Source organism: Rana temporaria, chromosome 2 (assembly GCF_905171775.1).
Source record: "Rana temporaria chromosome 2, aRanTem1.1, whole genome shotgun sequence".
Classification (NCBI taxonomy): Eukaryota; Metazoa; Chordata; class Amphibia; order Anura; family Ranidae; genus Rana; species Rana temporaria.
Genome location: NC_053490.1, coordinates 66,001,036 through 66,018,265, shown reverse-complemented (window position 1 = coordinate 66,018,265; position 17,230 = coordinate 66,001,036). Strand labels below are relative to the sequence as shown.

Below are 17,230 nucleotides of genomic sequence, written 5' to 3'. Positions count from 1 at the left end.
AAGTGAACAGGAGTCAGTAGGGCAGGGTACAGGGGTCAGCAGGACCAAGGACAGTAGTCAGTAGGGCAGAGTACAGGGGTCAGCAGGACAGATGACAGGAGTCAGTGTGGCAGGGTATGGGGTCAGCAGGACAAAGGACAGGAGTCAGTAGGGCAGGGTACAGGGGGTCAGCAGGACAGAGGACAGGAGTCAGTAGGGAAGGGTACAGGGGTCAGCAGGAAGGACAGGAGTCAGTAGGGCAGGGTACAGTGGTCAGCAGGACAGAGGACAGGAGTCAGTAGGGAAGGGTACAGAGGGTCAAATCCCCCCCCCCATTCTTCCTGTTAACCAAAATCCCCCCACCCCCTTTAAAATTTACCCCCCTTCATTCTACTTAGCAAAAATACCCCTCCCCTCCCTCCCAAAATAACTTTCCCTGTGCAAATAGCCCCCTCCCCCTCATGTCATACCTAATCTCCTCCCATACAGCACATGACACCAGTCAAGTCCATAGATAAAATTGTACACTGTATGATTCCTGCCGCCCATCCACATTTCCTGCTGCTGAAAGGACATAGGGGGCACTAATCATACAGTGTACAGTCCAACCTATGGATCCTGGAGGATCGCTGGAATGACAGGAGAGGTAGAGCACAGCCACTGTCACTTCTTTCAGCGGCCAGGTATGCTATCCGTGGGGGGGCACAGGTAAAATCTGGAAGGAGGGACAGCCCACCCCACCCCATCGCCCCAACCACATGGCTCTCCCCACCTCCCCCCTCATGTCTGCATCACAACCCACACAGTGTTATGCTCCTCACCTGTACACTGACTGACAGCGGCATTGAACTCCTCCCTCCTCAGACTTTGGCTCTCTACATATGATATTGACAGTCTAGACCAGTGGGGGTTAGCGTTGTGGTGGAGATCACCGAAGGCCTTACAGTGAGTACACGCCAAAGGAGTCAGAACGGCGCGTCCAGAACTAATTCTACTTCTGGATGTTGCAGCTGTGATCTCCGCCCCCCCCCCCCCCCCGTACGCCCCGGAAGGAGCCGCAATCTGCACTGTATGATTGTATGGCAGCCAGCATCTCTCACCAACGGCTGCCTGTCACACATACACAGCAGCGCGGTACCCAAAATGCCCCATACAAGGCGCAGAATCCAGGCCAGTTGGGAGGTATGTAGATTTACATCAGTAAAAAAAACTATGGCCCGGATTCACGTAGCACTTACGCCGACTTATCTCGAGATACGCCGAGTAAGTGTAAATGTGCACCGTCGTATCTGTGTGCTGTGCCCACAGAACTAGATACTGAAAATAGGCTTACTACGACCGACGTAAGTTTCCTACGCCGTCGTATCGTGGGCGCATATTTACGCTGGCCGCAAGGGGCGCTTCCATTGATTTACGAATCTAATATGCAAATGAGGGAGATACGCCGATTCACGAACGTACTTGTGCCCGGCGCATTTATATACGCGGTTTACGTAAGTCGTACGTCCGGCGTAAAGTTAAGCCTCATAAAGCAGGGGTAAGTCATGTTAAGGTATGGACCAGGGAACAGCCGTCGTATTTTACGTCGTTTACGTAGTAGTACATGAATAGGGATGGGGGTAGGTTACGTTCACGTCGTAGGCAGTGATTCGACATATCTTAAGGAGTATTTCCAACCTGATTCTGAGCATGCGCACTGGGATGCGTCCACGGGAAGGCACATGCGCCGTTCGTTCGGCCCATCATTTGCATGGGGTCACGTTTCATTTAAATGGATCACGCCCACCTTCCACCTACTTTGAATTAGGCGGGCTTGCGCCGACTAATTTACGTTACGCCGGCGCAACGTTGGGAGCATTTGCATTGTGAATTCGGTGCTTGGCTCTCTGCTTTACGTCGGCGTAGCGCATATGAGATGCTCTACGCCCGCCTAAAAATGCGCCGATGTCTGTGAATCCGGGCCTATATGCCTAAAAACATTGAATAGGCAGCAGTGTGCAAAAGGCCTAACTAAGCCTAAAATGTAAGTTCTTACTTGAACTATGATCTGCTTCTTTGATGCAATCTATGATATTTGGCTTGTATACTTGATACTTTGAGGTTGATTTTCTAAAACTGGAAAGTGAAAAAATCTATTTCCATAATTTTTTGTTAAAGCTTAAAGGGGTTGTAAAGGTTTGTTTTTTATTTTCTAAATAGGTTCCTTTAAGCCAGTGCATTGTTGGTTCCTTTTTCTTCAATTTCCCTTCTAAATGTTTTTTTTCTTTGTTGTCTTTGTCTGAATTTCTCACTTCCTGTTCCTCCTCAGTAAGGTGTTCAGTAAGCTGTTCTAAATGACTTTCCACCGCTCGGATGATGGTGGAAAGCTTACTGAGGAGAAACAGGAAATGAGAAATTTAAACACAGAAAAAAAACATTTAGAAGGGAAATGGAAGGAAAAGGTAAGTGAACCAACAATGCACAAGCTTAAAGGAACCAATTTAGAAAATAAAAGACGAACCTTTACAACCCCTTTAAGACTCCATTCACACTTGTTGCACCAACTTTGGAGTGCAACTTTGGGGCAACTTTGATGCAACTTTGACGCAACTTTGGATGGGTGCAACTTCAATACAAGTTTGACTTTGACAAGTGATAATGGACAACTGTTGCACAACTGTCGTATTGTATAACATTCATTTACGACTTTCATGCAACTTTTGAGGGTTAACATTGAAGTCCATGACCCTCAATTTGCATGAAAGTTGGACCAAAGTAGTGCATGAACTACACTGAAGTTGCTGCAACTTTAAGTCACACATATATGAATAGCTATCATTGGAAAACACAGGAAACGATTTGCCATGCAACTTTGATGTCCAAAGTTTTATGACAAGTCGCACAAGTGTGGATGGGGCCTAATTGAACAAGCTGAAGTTAGAAGCTGATTGGATACCATGCCCACTTGCACCAGATTTTGCACTCTCCAGTTATAGTTATCAAACTCATTATTCTGCACCTATTTTGGAAATCATTAAAAAGTTTTATAAAAAATAATAATGCCATTCATTGTTTTCTTATAACAAAATTCTAATAATTTTGAATATGTTTATAGCAGCTCAAGCTTTCTGGGACTTGTGTCGAGATAACAAATGTCGAGAATTCTTGCTAACCTCGGTAACATGCTACATGACATCGGTCTTTCACATAATTGTTCACAAAGCGCCCAAGGACAGAGGTATTATTATTATTGCTGCTATTAATTACATATACATTCAACTATTCAACGGTAATTGTAAAGTAAAACTGAAGGAATATATATTTTATATATATATATATATATATATATAAAAAAGGAAATAAAATAATATAAATAAAAATTATTTTTTTTTATAAAAAAAAGGGGGGTTGCCATCCGGGGCCCTGGGGACCTTTGGGCCCTTTAATAATAAATAAATAAATAAATATATATATATATATATATATATATATATATATATATATATAAAAAATAAAAAAATAAATATATAAAGAAAAAAGGGGGTTGTCATCCGGGGCCCTGGGGATCTCCAGGCCCCCCGTACCCCTAAAATAAAAAATTGGCCCTTTTTTTTTTAAAGTGGGTTGCCACCTGGGCCCCTGGGGACCTCCGGGCCCCTTACAGGTGTACTGCCTGTACCCCCCTGATGGCGGCCCTGTGCTCCACTACTAAAACCGATACCTGCAGACTTGGTTCACATATGTGCGGGCCGGTTTGCAGTGGTGCGATTTCAATGCAAATTGTAGTGTATGAGATTAAAAATCGCAGTTGAACCAGACTGAAATCGCACAGGACTTTCTTTCAAATCGCACTGTGGCTGGCCTGAACATATTAGAATTAGGTTAGAATTATTTTTTTTTACTTTTGATGCTACATTGATGCATACAGAGCTGCAGTCATTTTATATCTACCTAGAGTTTGACTTTAAAATGTACCCTCAAAATTAAAGTATCCTTCACTTCCCCATATAAAATGTTGATTGCCTCTCAACATTTTCTTTCTCTTTTGTTTGTCCTGGTTACAGGAAAACCAAAACCTTCATTTTTTTTATTATTTTTATGCATGTATATAGTATATATGGCCAGGGCCGGCCTTAGGTGTTCAGGCGCCCTGTGCGAGCTAATCCTGTGGTGCCCCCCACCCCAACCGCTACACACTGACTGCTACACAATACACACTGACCGCTACACATAATACTACCCACAGACTACTACACAATACACACAGACCACTACACAATAAACTACCCACAGACCACTACACACTGACCGCTACACAATACACACTGACTGCTACACAATACACACGGACCGCTACACAATACACACTGACCACTACACATAATACTACCCACAGACCACTACACAATACACACAGACCACTACACAATAAACTACCCACAGACCACTACACACTGACCGCTACACAATACACACTGACTGCTACACAATACACACTGACCACTACATAATACACACTGACCACATACAGTATGGCACATTCCTGATAGGTTCCATAATGGAGAACATGCAGTAGACTTTAAACCTTTATGAAACCACAAGGAGATATTCCTCACTTTCCAGCTATCTGGCTACAAAAAACATTAAAGCCCAACTCCAGCCACAACATAAAAATACCTTTGGACTCTCCCACTTAAGGGTAAATACTCATTGCAGGAGAGGCGCAATCACTTGCCTTTCTCCTTGCTTCAGCAGGGTTCCTCCAGCAGTGTGACTGGTCCCACCTTGTAGCCTCCCCTGTAAGCTTATGTTGGCCCTGATTGCATGCCTGCCCCACCATGTACAGTAGAGGGTTAATAGGCCTGCATTGTACATGATGATGCAGAGTGACTGCCTACAGTTCAGAGCTTTGAGGAGAAAAGGAAAGTACGGATCAAGGAGACTGGTACGTAATGCTGCCTCTTCTTGATTTAGCAAGCATTTAACCCTTGAAGCTCAGAGGAGCCCACTACAAGGGTATTTTTATTCTGTGCCCAGAGTTGGGCATTAACAAATTTACCATTTAACCTTTTTTGGGTCTGAATAACTCCTGTTGACCTTCTAATTATTTTTATCTTCAGACTTTGAGCAAGCATTTGCCTTTCTCCAAGCAAGTGGACGTTTTGCTAATTTTATGAGTGGAACAGAAGGTAAAAATGTATATAGCATATTTTTTATATATTCTATAAAAAAAAATTAGGTCTGTATATATATAATAAAGGAACCATCACAAAGGGTGTTATTGGATTTAATGGAATAGGTTTCACTAACAGAGTATATTTTCTTCACAATGAGGTGGGGATTATTTACGAAAGACAAATTCACTTTTCACTACAAGTGCACTTGTAAGTGCACCGAAAATGCATTTGTAATTGCTGTAGATCTGAGGGGAAGATCTGAAATGAGGGGAAGCGCTGCTGATTTTATCATCCCATCGCATACAAGCTAAAATTATGTTTTTTATTTTCCTTGCATGTCCACCTTCCTTGCATGTGCAGATTTACAGTAGTGCAAACTGGATTTGCCTTTCGTAAATAACCCCATGTGTGTTTATTAGTGATGTGGGAGCACTGTTTATACCGTCTTTAAAGGGTAACTCCACTTTTGTGGGTTGAAAAAAATTGCAAATAAAGAAAAGGACCTGGCCTTGGGGCGGCAAAGGAAGTAAATCTGGGCCTGTGTGCGGCCGTCTCTTGGCAGGTTTGCTGTTGTGCCATGTTCTTTCCATTTGGTTATGATAGATTTGATGGTGCTCCTAGGGATCCTTTGGAGATTTTTTTTATAACCTAACCCTGACTTGTACTTCTCAACAACATTGTCTCTTACTTGTTTGGAGAGTTCCTTGTTCTTCATTGCAGTGTTTGGTTAGTGGTGCCACTGGCTTGTGTATATGTAATGACAGATCATGTGACACTTAAGGCCCGTACACATGATTGGATTTTCCGACGGGAATTGTGTAATGGCAGGCTTTTGTCGGAAAATCCGACCGTTTGTATGCTCCAACGGACAATTGTTGTCGGAATGTCATGCTTTAAAATTTTCCGACAGTACAAACACGAATGCTCTGAAGCAATACTTACCATAACACAAAATTAGCAGAAATTGCCCAAAGGGTGGCGTTAAAGAGCTGAAAAACCACATCGTTTCTGTTTGCTGAACGACAATTCTTTGCCGTTTGTATGCAAGACAAGTTCACGGCCAACGCCCTTTGGACACAAGTCCTACGCTTTTGTCCGCGGAAAATCCGATTGTGTGTACCAGGCTTAAGACACCAGACATCATTTCACTAATCATGTAACTTCTGAAGGTAATTGGTTGCACCAGAGCTTTTTATGAGCTTCAAAACAAAGGGGGTGAATACAAACACACATGCCAATTATCAGTTTTTTATTTCTGAAAAATAGTTTTATGTATATATTTTTCTAATTTTACTTTACCAACTTAGACTATTGTGTTCTGATACATCACATATAATTCAGATTAAAAAAAACATTGAACTAAAGGATGTAATGTAACAAATAGGTAAAAAGCCAAGGGGGTGAATACTTTTGCAAGGCACTGTATATGAGACCCCTGGAGTTCAGATGCCGCAAAATCTGGCCAAGCGACAGATATCAGTCCCAAGAACAGGACAGGCTGCAGTCAGCGTTTGTCTGCAGCCAAGTTGGATATTTCAGAGTTTGATAGATGTTGGAAATTTAGACCATGAATTGGCTTTGTATATTTCTCAGGGAATTGTTGTGAATTTGGTATTTAGTTCCCGGATCTGCATACCTGCTGTGGCCATTATGAGGGGTCTCATTCTCCCTGTTGGATCCTTTACTTTATCTTATGAAAAATACAACAGCTGAGTTAGACAAATGTATTCAGAAATACTCAACATTCTAAAGTGGACAGAAATAGAGTCGCAAACCATAGCAGGTATGTCTTGCTGTTGAAATATCCAAGACATATAAGAAGTCAAGAGTTGACTCCGCTCATCGGGTTCTACTTATACAGTAGGTGTTTGTGATATTGTGCTTTTAGCACGACAGCGTCGCGCTGATACTCGGCGACATGGTGCCGAGATCTCGCCGACATCTTGCACTCACTGGAATAGTGACAGCACATCCCAGCAAGCGCGTCATAGAAGCGACGGGAGATCCGACTTGGATTCCCGCCAATTCTACACGTGTGCGGCGTTTGCTATGAATCCTGAGGGGGAAGTCCCCGCCGGATTTTAAATAAAAATCCGGCATGGGTCCCCCCCTCAGGAGCATACCGGGCCCTTAGGTCTGTTATGGGTTGTAAGGAGAGCCCCCCTACGCCGAAAAAAACGGCATAGGGGGTCCCCCTACGATCCATACCAGACCCGTATCCAAAGCACGCTACCCGGCCAGCCAGGAAGGGAGTGGGGACGAGCGAGCGCCCCCCCCTCCTGAGCCATACCAGGCTGCATGCCCTCAACATGGGGGGGTTGGGTGCTCTGGGTCAGGGGGGCGCACTGCGGCCCCCCCACCTCAGAGCACCCTGTCCCCATGTTGATGAGGACAGGGCCCCTTCCCGACAACCCTGGCCGTTGGTTGTCGGGGTATGCGGGCGGGAGGCTTATCGGAATCTGGGAGCCCCCTTTAATAAGGGGGCCCCCAGATACCGGCCCCCCGCCCTAAGTGAATGAGTATGGGGTACATCGTACCCCTACCCATTCACCTGCAAGAAAAGTGGTAAAAACACAAATAAACCACACAGTGTATTAAAATATTTTATTAGTCTGCTCCGGAGGCCGCCCCCTGTCTTCTTTATTAGCTCTTTTACCAGGGGGGGCTTCTTCTTTGACGTCTTCGGGTGGGTGGGGGCCGCCGTCTGGTTCTCTTCCACCGCCGGGGGGGGTGGCTTTTAAAAAAAACCCCACCCCCCCGGCGGGTTTCCTCCGGCGTCTTCGGCGGGGCTCTTCTTCTTACGCTATCCCGACGGGTCTTCTCCGCTATCCGGGGGGTCTCGCCGCTCTCCGCTGTTGACTCGTCGCACCCCGGTTCTTCGTCTCGCAGTCCGGTCCCTTCTTCCGTGCTGTACGTCTTCTTCCGTGCTGTGAGTTCTTCTTCCGTGCTGTGACGTCATGTTCTTCACTTCTCTTCTTCTCCCAAAGTTGACACGCCGGTCCTTCTCGCTGAAATGACAGATGCGCACCTTGCATCGGACCTATATAGGCCTCACAGTCCCATCATGCTCTGTACCTACCCATGTGATCAGGCCCGCTGATAAGCCAGTACAGGCAGCCCTGTTGTACTGGGCCCCGGCCAGCAGGGGGGCCCGGCAATCTGAACAGAGTTCAGAATAAAAAAAAAAGTCTGTGACTGCACAGGACTGACCGAGGGAGGAGGAGAGCGTCACCCAGGAGCATTGACATCGCCACTGCTCAGATAAGAGAAGAGCAGACTTGTATTCCTGTCAGCACCCGAGCCCCCCCCCCCCTCAGGAAGGACAGAGCAAGCAGGACAACACACGGGGCTCTCCTCAAGGCAAGATAACAGAGGATAGATTGCATTCTTCTCCTGTGAGTCACAATTGTTCTGTCTATGTACAAGTGTGTGCTGTAAACTTGTCCTGTACCTCAGCAGGACAGGTCTGGTGAAAGTGAAAGTAAAATGCCTGAATATGTAAGGAATATATATAATGGGACTTTTCAGGTACTACACACAAATATATTTCTCAAAATCATTATTTTTAATATATGTGTATGTAGAATATATTTATGTAGTACCTGAAAAGTCCCAGTGTATTTCTAACATATTCATAAAAGTTCATTAACAGCAAAGAATGTGTGTGTGTGTGTGTGTGTGTGTGTGTGTGTGTGTATGTATGTATGTATGTATGTATGTATGTATGTATGTGTATATGTGTATATATATATATATATATATATATATATATATATATATATATATATATATATATATATATATATATATATATATATATATATGAATACAGCCTATCTCCAGGAAATTAAAGTCCAATGTTGCAGTGTGTGGGGGAGGGGAGAATAGACTCTTTCACTTACCTGTTTCAATGCTACAACCAGCTGCAGTGTTCTCTTCCTCCACCAAAACCTCAGCCTCATCACATACCATACAGGAACATTTACCCTGTATGGTATAAGGGGGCTGGAGTGTGAGAAACTGAGCATGGTCAGTTAGACCGCTTTCACACTGGAGGCATTTTTTCAGGTGCATTTGGGCTAAAAATAGCACCTGTAAAGCGCCTGAAAAATGTCTCCCCTGCAGCCTCAGGGTGAGAGCCTGAGCACTCTCACACTGAGGTGATGCACTGGCACAACGTTAAAAAACTCCTGCAAGCAGCATCATTGGAGAGGTGAAGGAGCGCTGTATACACCGCTCCCGCCCATTGAAATCAATGGACACCGCTGCCAAAGCACCTGCAAAGCGCTCCGGCAGCAGTGCTACACGGTGCATTTAACCCTTCATCGGCCGCTAGTGGGGTTAAAAGTGCCCCGCTAGCGACCAAATAGCAGCACTAAAATGACAGTAAAGCGGCGCTAAAATTAGTGGCATTTTACTGTCAACACCCGCCCACTCCAGTGTGTAAGCAGCGTAAAACATACACAGGCACTGTGGGGAACCAGTCAGCACTGAAAGAAGCCAGCTGAAGCAAGGAATTAGGTAAAGTTGGATACACACACACATCAAGTTTCAATTTAGCAGGAATCGTCCCAATTTTGATCTCTGTGTATCCCTCCCTGTTAGAAGCCAATCATTAGACCACCTTAGTATATTCATGCCATCCCACATACTGACTCCTACCACCTTGACCACTTCAAATCACTGAAGTGGTCATGGTGGTTAGAGTGTTACTTTTATATCTCTCAGAAGAAGTAAACCTGTGTATACTGATTCCATTTCATTAAATCATCCTCTAATTATATTAAATTGGTGGGGGGGTGCTCCCTGTATACACTAGCCTGTCTACATAACCTAGCCTCTTGGTATACCTTAGCCCCTTGGTATAGGGGTGGGGCTGAAGGAGGGATCAGGGGCGGGAACAGGGGTGGGGCTGAAGGAGGGAACATGGGTGGGGCTACATGGGGCCCCGTCAGGTAGGCTGTACGGGGCCCCATGATTTCTATCAGCAGCCCTGCATGTGATACCTACCCACGTGGGTAGGTATCACATGGGTAGGTACAGAGCATGATGGGACTGTGAGGCCTATATAGGTCCGATGCAAGGCGCGCATCCGTCATTTCAGCGAGAAGGACCGGCGTGTCAACATCGGGAGAAGAAGAGAAGTGAAGAACATGACGTCACAGCACGGAAGAAGAACTCACAGCACGGAAGAAGACGTACAGCACGGAAGAAGGGACCGGACTGCGAGACGAAGAACCGGGGTGCGACGAGTCAACAGCGGAGAGCGGCGAGACCCCCCGGATAGCGGAGAAGACCCGTCGGGATAGCGTAAGAAGAAGAGCCCCGCCGAAGACGCCGGAGGAAACCCGCCGGGGGGGTGGGGGCTTTTTTAAAAGCCACCCCCCCCGGCGGTGGAAGAGAACCAGACGGCGGCCCCCACCCACCCGAAGACGTCAAAGAAGAAGCCCCCCCTGGTAAAAGAGCTAATAAAGAAGACAGGGGGCGGCCTCCGGAGCAGACTAATAAAATATTTTAATACACTGTGTGGTTTATTTGTGTTTTTACCACTTTTCTTGCAGGTGAATGGGTAGGGGTACGATGTACCCCATACTCATTCACTTAGGGTGGGGGGCCGGTATCTGGGGGCCCCCTTATTAAAGGGGGCTCCCAGATTCCGATAAGCCTCCCGCCCGCATACCCCGACAACCAACGGCCAGGGTTGTCGGGAAGGGGCCCTGTCCTCATCAACATGGGGACAGGGTGCTCTGAGGTGGGGGGGCCGCAGTGCGCCCCCCTGCCCCAGAGCACCCAACCCCCCCATGTTGAGGGCATGCAGCCTGGTACGGCTCAGGAGGGGGGGGGGGGCGCTCGCTCGTCCCCACTCCCTTCCTGGCTGGCCGGGTAGCGTGCTTTGGATACGGGTCTGGTATGGATCGTAGGGGGACCCCCTACGCCGTTTTTTTTCGGCGTAGGGGGGCTCTCCTTACAACCCATAACAGACCTAAGGGCCCGGTATGCTCCTGAGGGGGGGACCCATGCCGGATTTTTATTTAAAATCCGGCGGGGACTTCCCCCTCAGGATTCATAGCAAACGCCGCACACGTGTAGAATTGGTGGGAATCCAAGTCGGATCTCCCGTCGCTTCTATGACGGCTCTGTCTCCATCGCGTCAAGCCAGCTCGGCGCTGGCTCCCGCGATGGGGCTCGTAGGTGCTCAATCTCGCCGAGAAAGAGAGCGAGATTGACACAAAATCGGGTTCACCTACTGTAGTTAAAATATCAGTTTTGGATGGACAGGACAGGTTATTTAGTAGTAATTAACACACATCCTAAAGCGGATCGGATTTTCTGACAACAAATGTGTGATGGCAGGGTTTTGTCGGAAAATCTGACCATTTGTATGCTTCATCGGACAATTGTTGGATTTTCCCACAACAAATGTTGAATAGCATGCATTAAAATTTTCCGACAACAAATGTGTGATGTCGGATTACCCGATCGTGTGTACAAAATCCAAAGTAGTAACACGCATGCTCAGAAACAAATGCTAACCATAACACAACATTATTAGAAGTTGCCCAAAGGATGGCGCTAAAGAGCTGAAAAACCACGTAGTTTCGTATTTGTTGGCTGACAACGTTTTGCCGTCTGTATGCAGAACAAGTTCACGGCGAACTCCCTTCGGACAAAAGTCTAATGCCGCGTACACACCATCGTTTTCTGCGATGGAAAAAAGCGACGCTTTATGTGCTTTAAAAAAACGTCATTTTTCAAACTTCAATTTGAACAACGACGTAGCATACACACCATCGCTTTTTCACAACGCTCTAGCACAGCGCAGTTCCGTCAATCACGCACTACGTCACTATAAAGGGTCGTTTCCATGCGGAAGACGGCCTCTTTTGCTGATATCGTGTTGCTGCGTGTTAGTAAAAGTTTGGTGAGATACGATTCGTGATTTTCAGTGACTGTGCTTTAAATTTCGTTTTCTTGTCTATAAGCTGAAAAACACCTTAACGAATGTGCTGATTCCATTCTGAACAGTCGTTTTACATGAATGAGCGCTGCCGTCTCCTAACTTGCTTCTGAGCATGCGCGGGCTTAAATCGACGTTTTTACGTACACACGGTCAATGTTTAGAACACAGAAAACGACGTCGGCCAAAAACGACACATAAAATTGAAGCATGCTTCAATTTTTTTCTGTCGTTTTTTAGAAGACATAAAACGACGTTTTTGCCCACACACGGTCAATTAAATTGACGTTTTTGAAAATGACGTTTTTTTCCATCGCAGAAAACGATGGTGTGTACGCGGCATAACACTTCGATCGTGTGAGGCTTTATGCTAACAAAACCAAAATAAAGATTGATGGCTTCTGGCCTTCAATACTTTTGATTTGTTAAACCATTTACCTTAAATAAAAGATGTTAAAGCGGGAGTTCACCCGAAAAAAAAATTTTAACATTAGATTCATGCTCATTTTGTCAAGGGGAATCGGGTGTTTTTTTAAAATCGAAGCAGTACTTACCGTTTTAGAGAGCGATCTTCTCCGCCGCTTCCGGGTATGGTCTTCGGGACTGGGCGTTCCTATTTGATTGACAGGCTTCCGACAAGCTTCTGACGGTCGCATACATCGCGTCACGAGTAGCCAAAAGAAGCCGAACGTCGGTGCGGCTCTATACGGCGCCTGCGCACCGACGTTCGGCTACTTTCGGAAAATCGTGACGCGATGTATGCGACCATCGGAAGCCTGTTGGAAACCTGTCAATCAAGTAGGAACGCCCAGCCCATACCCGGAAGTGGCGGAGAAGATGCATCTCTAAAACGGTAAGTACTGCTTCGATTCTAAAAAAAAGGCCCGATTCCCCTTGACAAAATGAGCCTCGATCTAATGTTAAAAAAAAAGGTTTTTGGGTAAACCTCCACTTTAATGAGTGAAATAATTGATTCAGTTAAAGTGGTTCTAAAGAGAAAATAAGTTGATGTAAACGCTCACATATACCCAGTGAAGTGAACAGCCTCGGATGATATGCAGGGATAAAACAAATCTCCCTACATACATTTCAGCTGCTTTTATCTCCTGTGTCAGAGAACTTGTCGGGAGTGATCATGCTGATAACAGAAGAACAGAGCAGCAGAAAATCACAGAACTTAGTGCTTTGGAGAGAGATAAGTAAACACTACATTTATATGTGCTCAGGTCAACTTTAATGAATCGGGTTTAGATCCACTTTGCTTTCCCTCCATTAAGTAAAAAAAATGTTCCATTATCTGTATCACCCCCTCACCCCCCTAAATACTTACCTCACTCGATCCAGCCCTGCACCCGTCTGCTGTCAATCAAATCCAGTGAGCAGGGGCAGGACCAAGCTGCACTGTGTGTGTCAATGGACACACAGAGCAGGGCTCAGGAGTGCGACCACACATGTGCCACCATAGGAAGTGGATTTCTATGGTGGAACACGGAGAAGAGGAGGACCCTAGAGCACCAGTAGGGGACCCCAGAAGAGGAACATTGGGGCCACTCTGTACAATACCATTACAAAGACCAGGTAAGTATAAACCTGTTTATTATGTCAATAATAAAAAAAAGGTTTATAACCATAAAATAAAACTAGCAACACATATATATGAAAACTCACATACATACATGTAAAATAAAGAATTGTTCTTATGAGATAGTACCAATAAGCATTACTTCTGTGATCTTCAGTTACCAGTCTCTTTGCAGCAGCACCTTGTTTAGGTCCTGGCTCTCTGAGAAGGAAAAAAGGCATAGCAAAGAAGGTGTTCTGTGATCCTTGGGGGACAGAATGCAAGACTAGCAGTAAAGTGTAGTACAGGGATATGCAATTAGCGAACCTCCAGTTGTTGCAAAACTCGAAGTCCCATCATGCCTCTGCCGCTGGGTGTCACTCTTGTGTTACATGCATCCAATAAAGACCCAAGGGCAAGATTCACGTAGATCTGCGGCGGCGTAACGTATCGCATCTACGTTACGCCGCCGCAAGTTTTACAGGCAAGTGCTTGATTCACAAAGCACTTGCCTGTAAAGTTGCGGCGGCGTAGCGTAAATCCCCCGGCACAAGCCCGCCTAATTCAAATGACCCGGGTAGGGGGCGTGGATCATTTAAATTAGGCGCGTTCCCGCGCCGAACGTACTGCGAATGCGCCGTCCCTAAAATTTCCCGACGTGCATTGCACTAAATGACGTCGCAAGGACGTCATTGGTTTTGACGTGAATGTAAATGGCGTCCAGCCCCATTCACGGACGAGTTACGCAAACAACGTAGGGGACATGTTTATCTTTACGACACGTATCTCTTACGGAAGCTGCATAAATTTAGTGCGCCGGGCAAGCGTACGTTCGTGAATCGGCGTAACGACTCATTTGCATATTCTACGCCGACCGCAATGGAAGCGCCACCTAGCGGCCAGTGTAAATATTGCACCCTAAGATACGACGGCGCATCTTAGGCGCAGGCCGTCGTATCTTAGGCATGTTTAAGTGTATCTCAGTTTGAGAATACACTTAAACATACGACAGGCTTAGATTCGGAGTTACGTCGGCGTATCTGCTGATACGCCGGCGTAACTCTTTGAGAATCTGGCCCCTTATCTGCAAAGAGCAGAATTACAGAGGTTACATGGCAACGATTTTGGTGGTTTTGGTGGTTGTGCATCCAAATTCTAATTCTATTTTACAGGTGACCAGGCAAAGATCAGTTCCAGGACTACTAGAGAGACATACAATGAAAGTGATTCAGATAGTGTTGGTTCTTGTACAGAAGTAGAAGACCAAGGGGAAATCACCAGAGATGAAGACCCTGATGATGATATACAAAGTGAATTGTGTGAATCATGTTCAGAGAGCAGCAGTAAAAAGCAGAGCACTGAAGGGGACGACCTAGACAGAATGGAAATAGACTCTCCTGCAGCATCTCTAGTTTCGCCTTCAGTAAGCAGGGAAAGTGATCTGATTCTGCCTGAGAACGCCTCTCGGAGACATAGGGCTTTAGAAGATATTCAATTAAAGACCATGAAAACAAATTTGCGGGTTGTGAATTCTCAGCTGCAAACCTTACAGTACCAATTGCAGCACCAAACTGAAGATGGAGATGCAGGTTTTGCCACAAATCTAATTCAGTTTTTAAGAAAAGTTCCAGAAGATAAAAAGTTGTCCACTCAAATGTCTATTCTAAATGTCTTATCATCAGTTTTGGCTCAGCAGCCAATGTCTATATCAACCCCTAGTTATGTACCATAACAATAATCAAATCACTCTTCCCCCCAGACGTAGTGGACAAACTAAGCCATAGCCACAAGCCTGAAATGTAGACATATACCAATAAATGGCTGTCACAATACAGAACATTATATGCTTATTATGACATAACAGTCTTAAAGTGGTTGTAAAGGTTCCCATTCAAAAAAATAAAATAAATAACAAACCTGTCATACTTTCCTCCACTGTGCAGTTCGTTTTGCACAGAGTGGCTCTGATCCTCCTGTTCTGGGGTCCCACGGCGGCTCTCTCTGGGCCTCCCCACAATAGATAACCCCCTCTGGGAAGCTCTCTCCCGAGGGAGTTACCTTGCGGGCGCGCTCCTGTGTCATACACTCGGCGTCCATAACCGCCAAGTGTATGACTCGGCCCCGACACCTGCATCATTGGATTTGATTGACAGCAGCGGGAGCCAATGGCTGCACTGCTATCAATCTATCCAATGAAGAGCCGAGAAGCCGCGGAGAGAGCAATGCGGGATCGCGCCCACGGAAATTTGGGGATCAGGCAAGTAAAACAGGGGGGGGGGGCTGGACACAGCAAGGTGTTTTTTCAGTTATGTCATAATAAGGTGAAAAAACACTAACCTTTACAATCCCTTTAAAAATGATAACAGTAATGTTATATATAAACTGATTGTTGTCATCAAAATATCTATTTTTCACCAGGACCAAAAAAAGTAATAAGAATGCATTAGGTGAAAGCTTGCATTAGGTACTGTTTCATATAATGGTACTATATTAGGTCCATTAAATAAAGGAGAGAAAATTATATTAACTTCTTTATTGCTCAATCTTCTCTAAGTAACTTGAGCTAACCAAAATCTGGTTTGTTGCTAAGGGTTAGGCCCCATGCACACGAGACGCTGCTAAACTCGAGTTCAGAGGCATTTGGGCATTTTTTTCAACTGCCCCTGAACACATTTAATGTTATCCTATGTGTCCATGCACACAATTACGTTTTTTGGCGTTTTAAAGCAGTTGGGTTTATGTCCGTTTTTTCAGACGCAAAATTTGGGGTTCAGAAGCGATTTATTTTTGCGTTTTAAACTTTGGGAGGGTCTACAATGTCTTTGAGATAAGCGCTGACAGCCGCAAACGCTGTAAAACGCAGCTAAACGCGGCAAAACGCAGCGAAATTCGCGGCAAAAACTGGCGTTTTAAACACCGGTTTTTGCCTTTGAAAACTTGAGTTTACATGTGTTTGCATTTGCTTCTCGTGTGCATGGGGCCTTACTGTTGAAAAAGTTACTGATTGCATTATTTTAGGAGCTTAGTTGCACCAAAGGTTTTTAGTTGCTTACTACTAGCATGGTATGAACATCTTACTGACACTTGGCTTATGTGTATCAGTTGCAACATGTTATAAAGAACAATGGAGAATATTCTGTTTCTGTCTAGCATGAACCTTTTTTGGAAAAATACTGTGTGATAGAATGGTCGGCTTTCCTATTCCGGAAAAGCCTTCATAGACAATATTGTATCTGAATGACTGGTATGGTGTCCTAGGAGAAAAAAGGAGAAAAAAAATTCACTGGTAACTTTATTTCTGTCAAAGGCCCTAGGAATATATTATTCTGTTTTATAATATCGTTTTCAGTTTAATGTTGTTTTTATACTGTACTGTGCAATTATATGTTATACTTTGTTATATCGGATACGTAAAAAAAGAATTGTAAGAAAAAGAATAAAAGCTAAATAAAACAATAATATTTTGACTGATTTTAAAAGTTGTTCATTATTAAGAAATTTTTTTGACAACCTGACTTGATTACTTTTTGGATACCGGCCTGGAAAATGTATACAAGTCAGTAAAGTCAAAAGTCC

At 45.0% G+C, this 17,230-nt stretch overlaps 1 protein-coding gene across 2 annotated transcripts in view; it reads left to right on the top strand.

Moving 5' to 3' along the window:
- Nucleotides 1–15,580, top strand: part of LOC120929095 — a 106,596-nt gene extending 91,016 nt beyond the window's left edge. For both annotated transcript variants that reach the window (XM_040340303.1, XM_040340304.1), the window contains 3 exons: nucleotides 3,074–3,196; nucleotides 5,079–5,147; nucleotides 14,827–15,580. In XM_040340303.1, the coding sequence (XP_040196237.1) occupies nucleotides 3,074–3,196; nucleotides 5,079–5,147; nucleotides 14,827–15,386 (752 nt within the window). In that variant the 3' untranslated portion in view covers nucleotides 15,387–15,580. The remainder of the gene's footprint in view (nucleotides 1–3,073; nucleotides 3,197–5,078; nucleotides 5,148–14,826) is intronic.
- The last annotated feature ends 1,650 nt before the right edge of the window (nucleotides 15,581–17,230 follow it).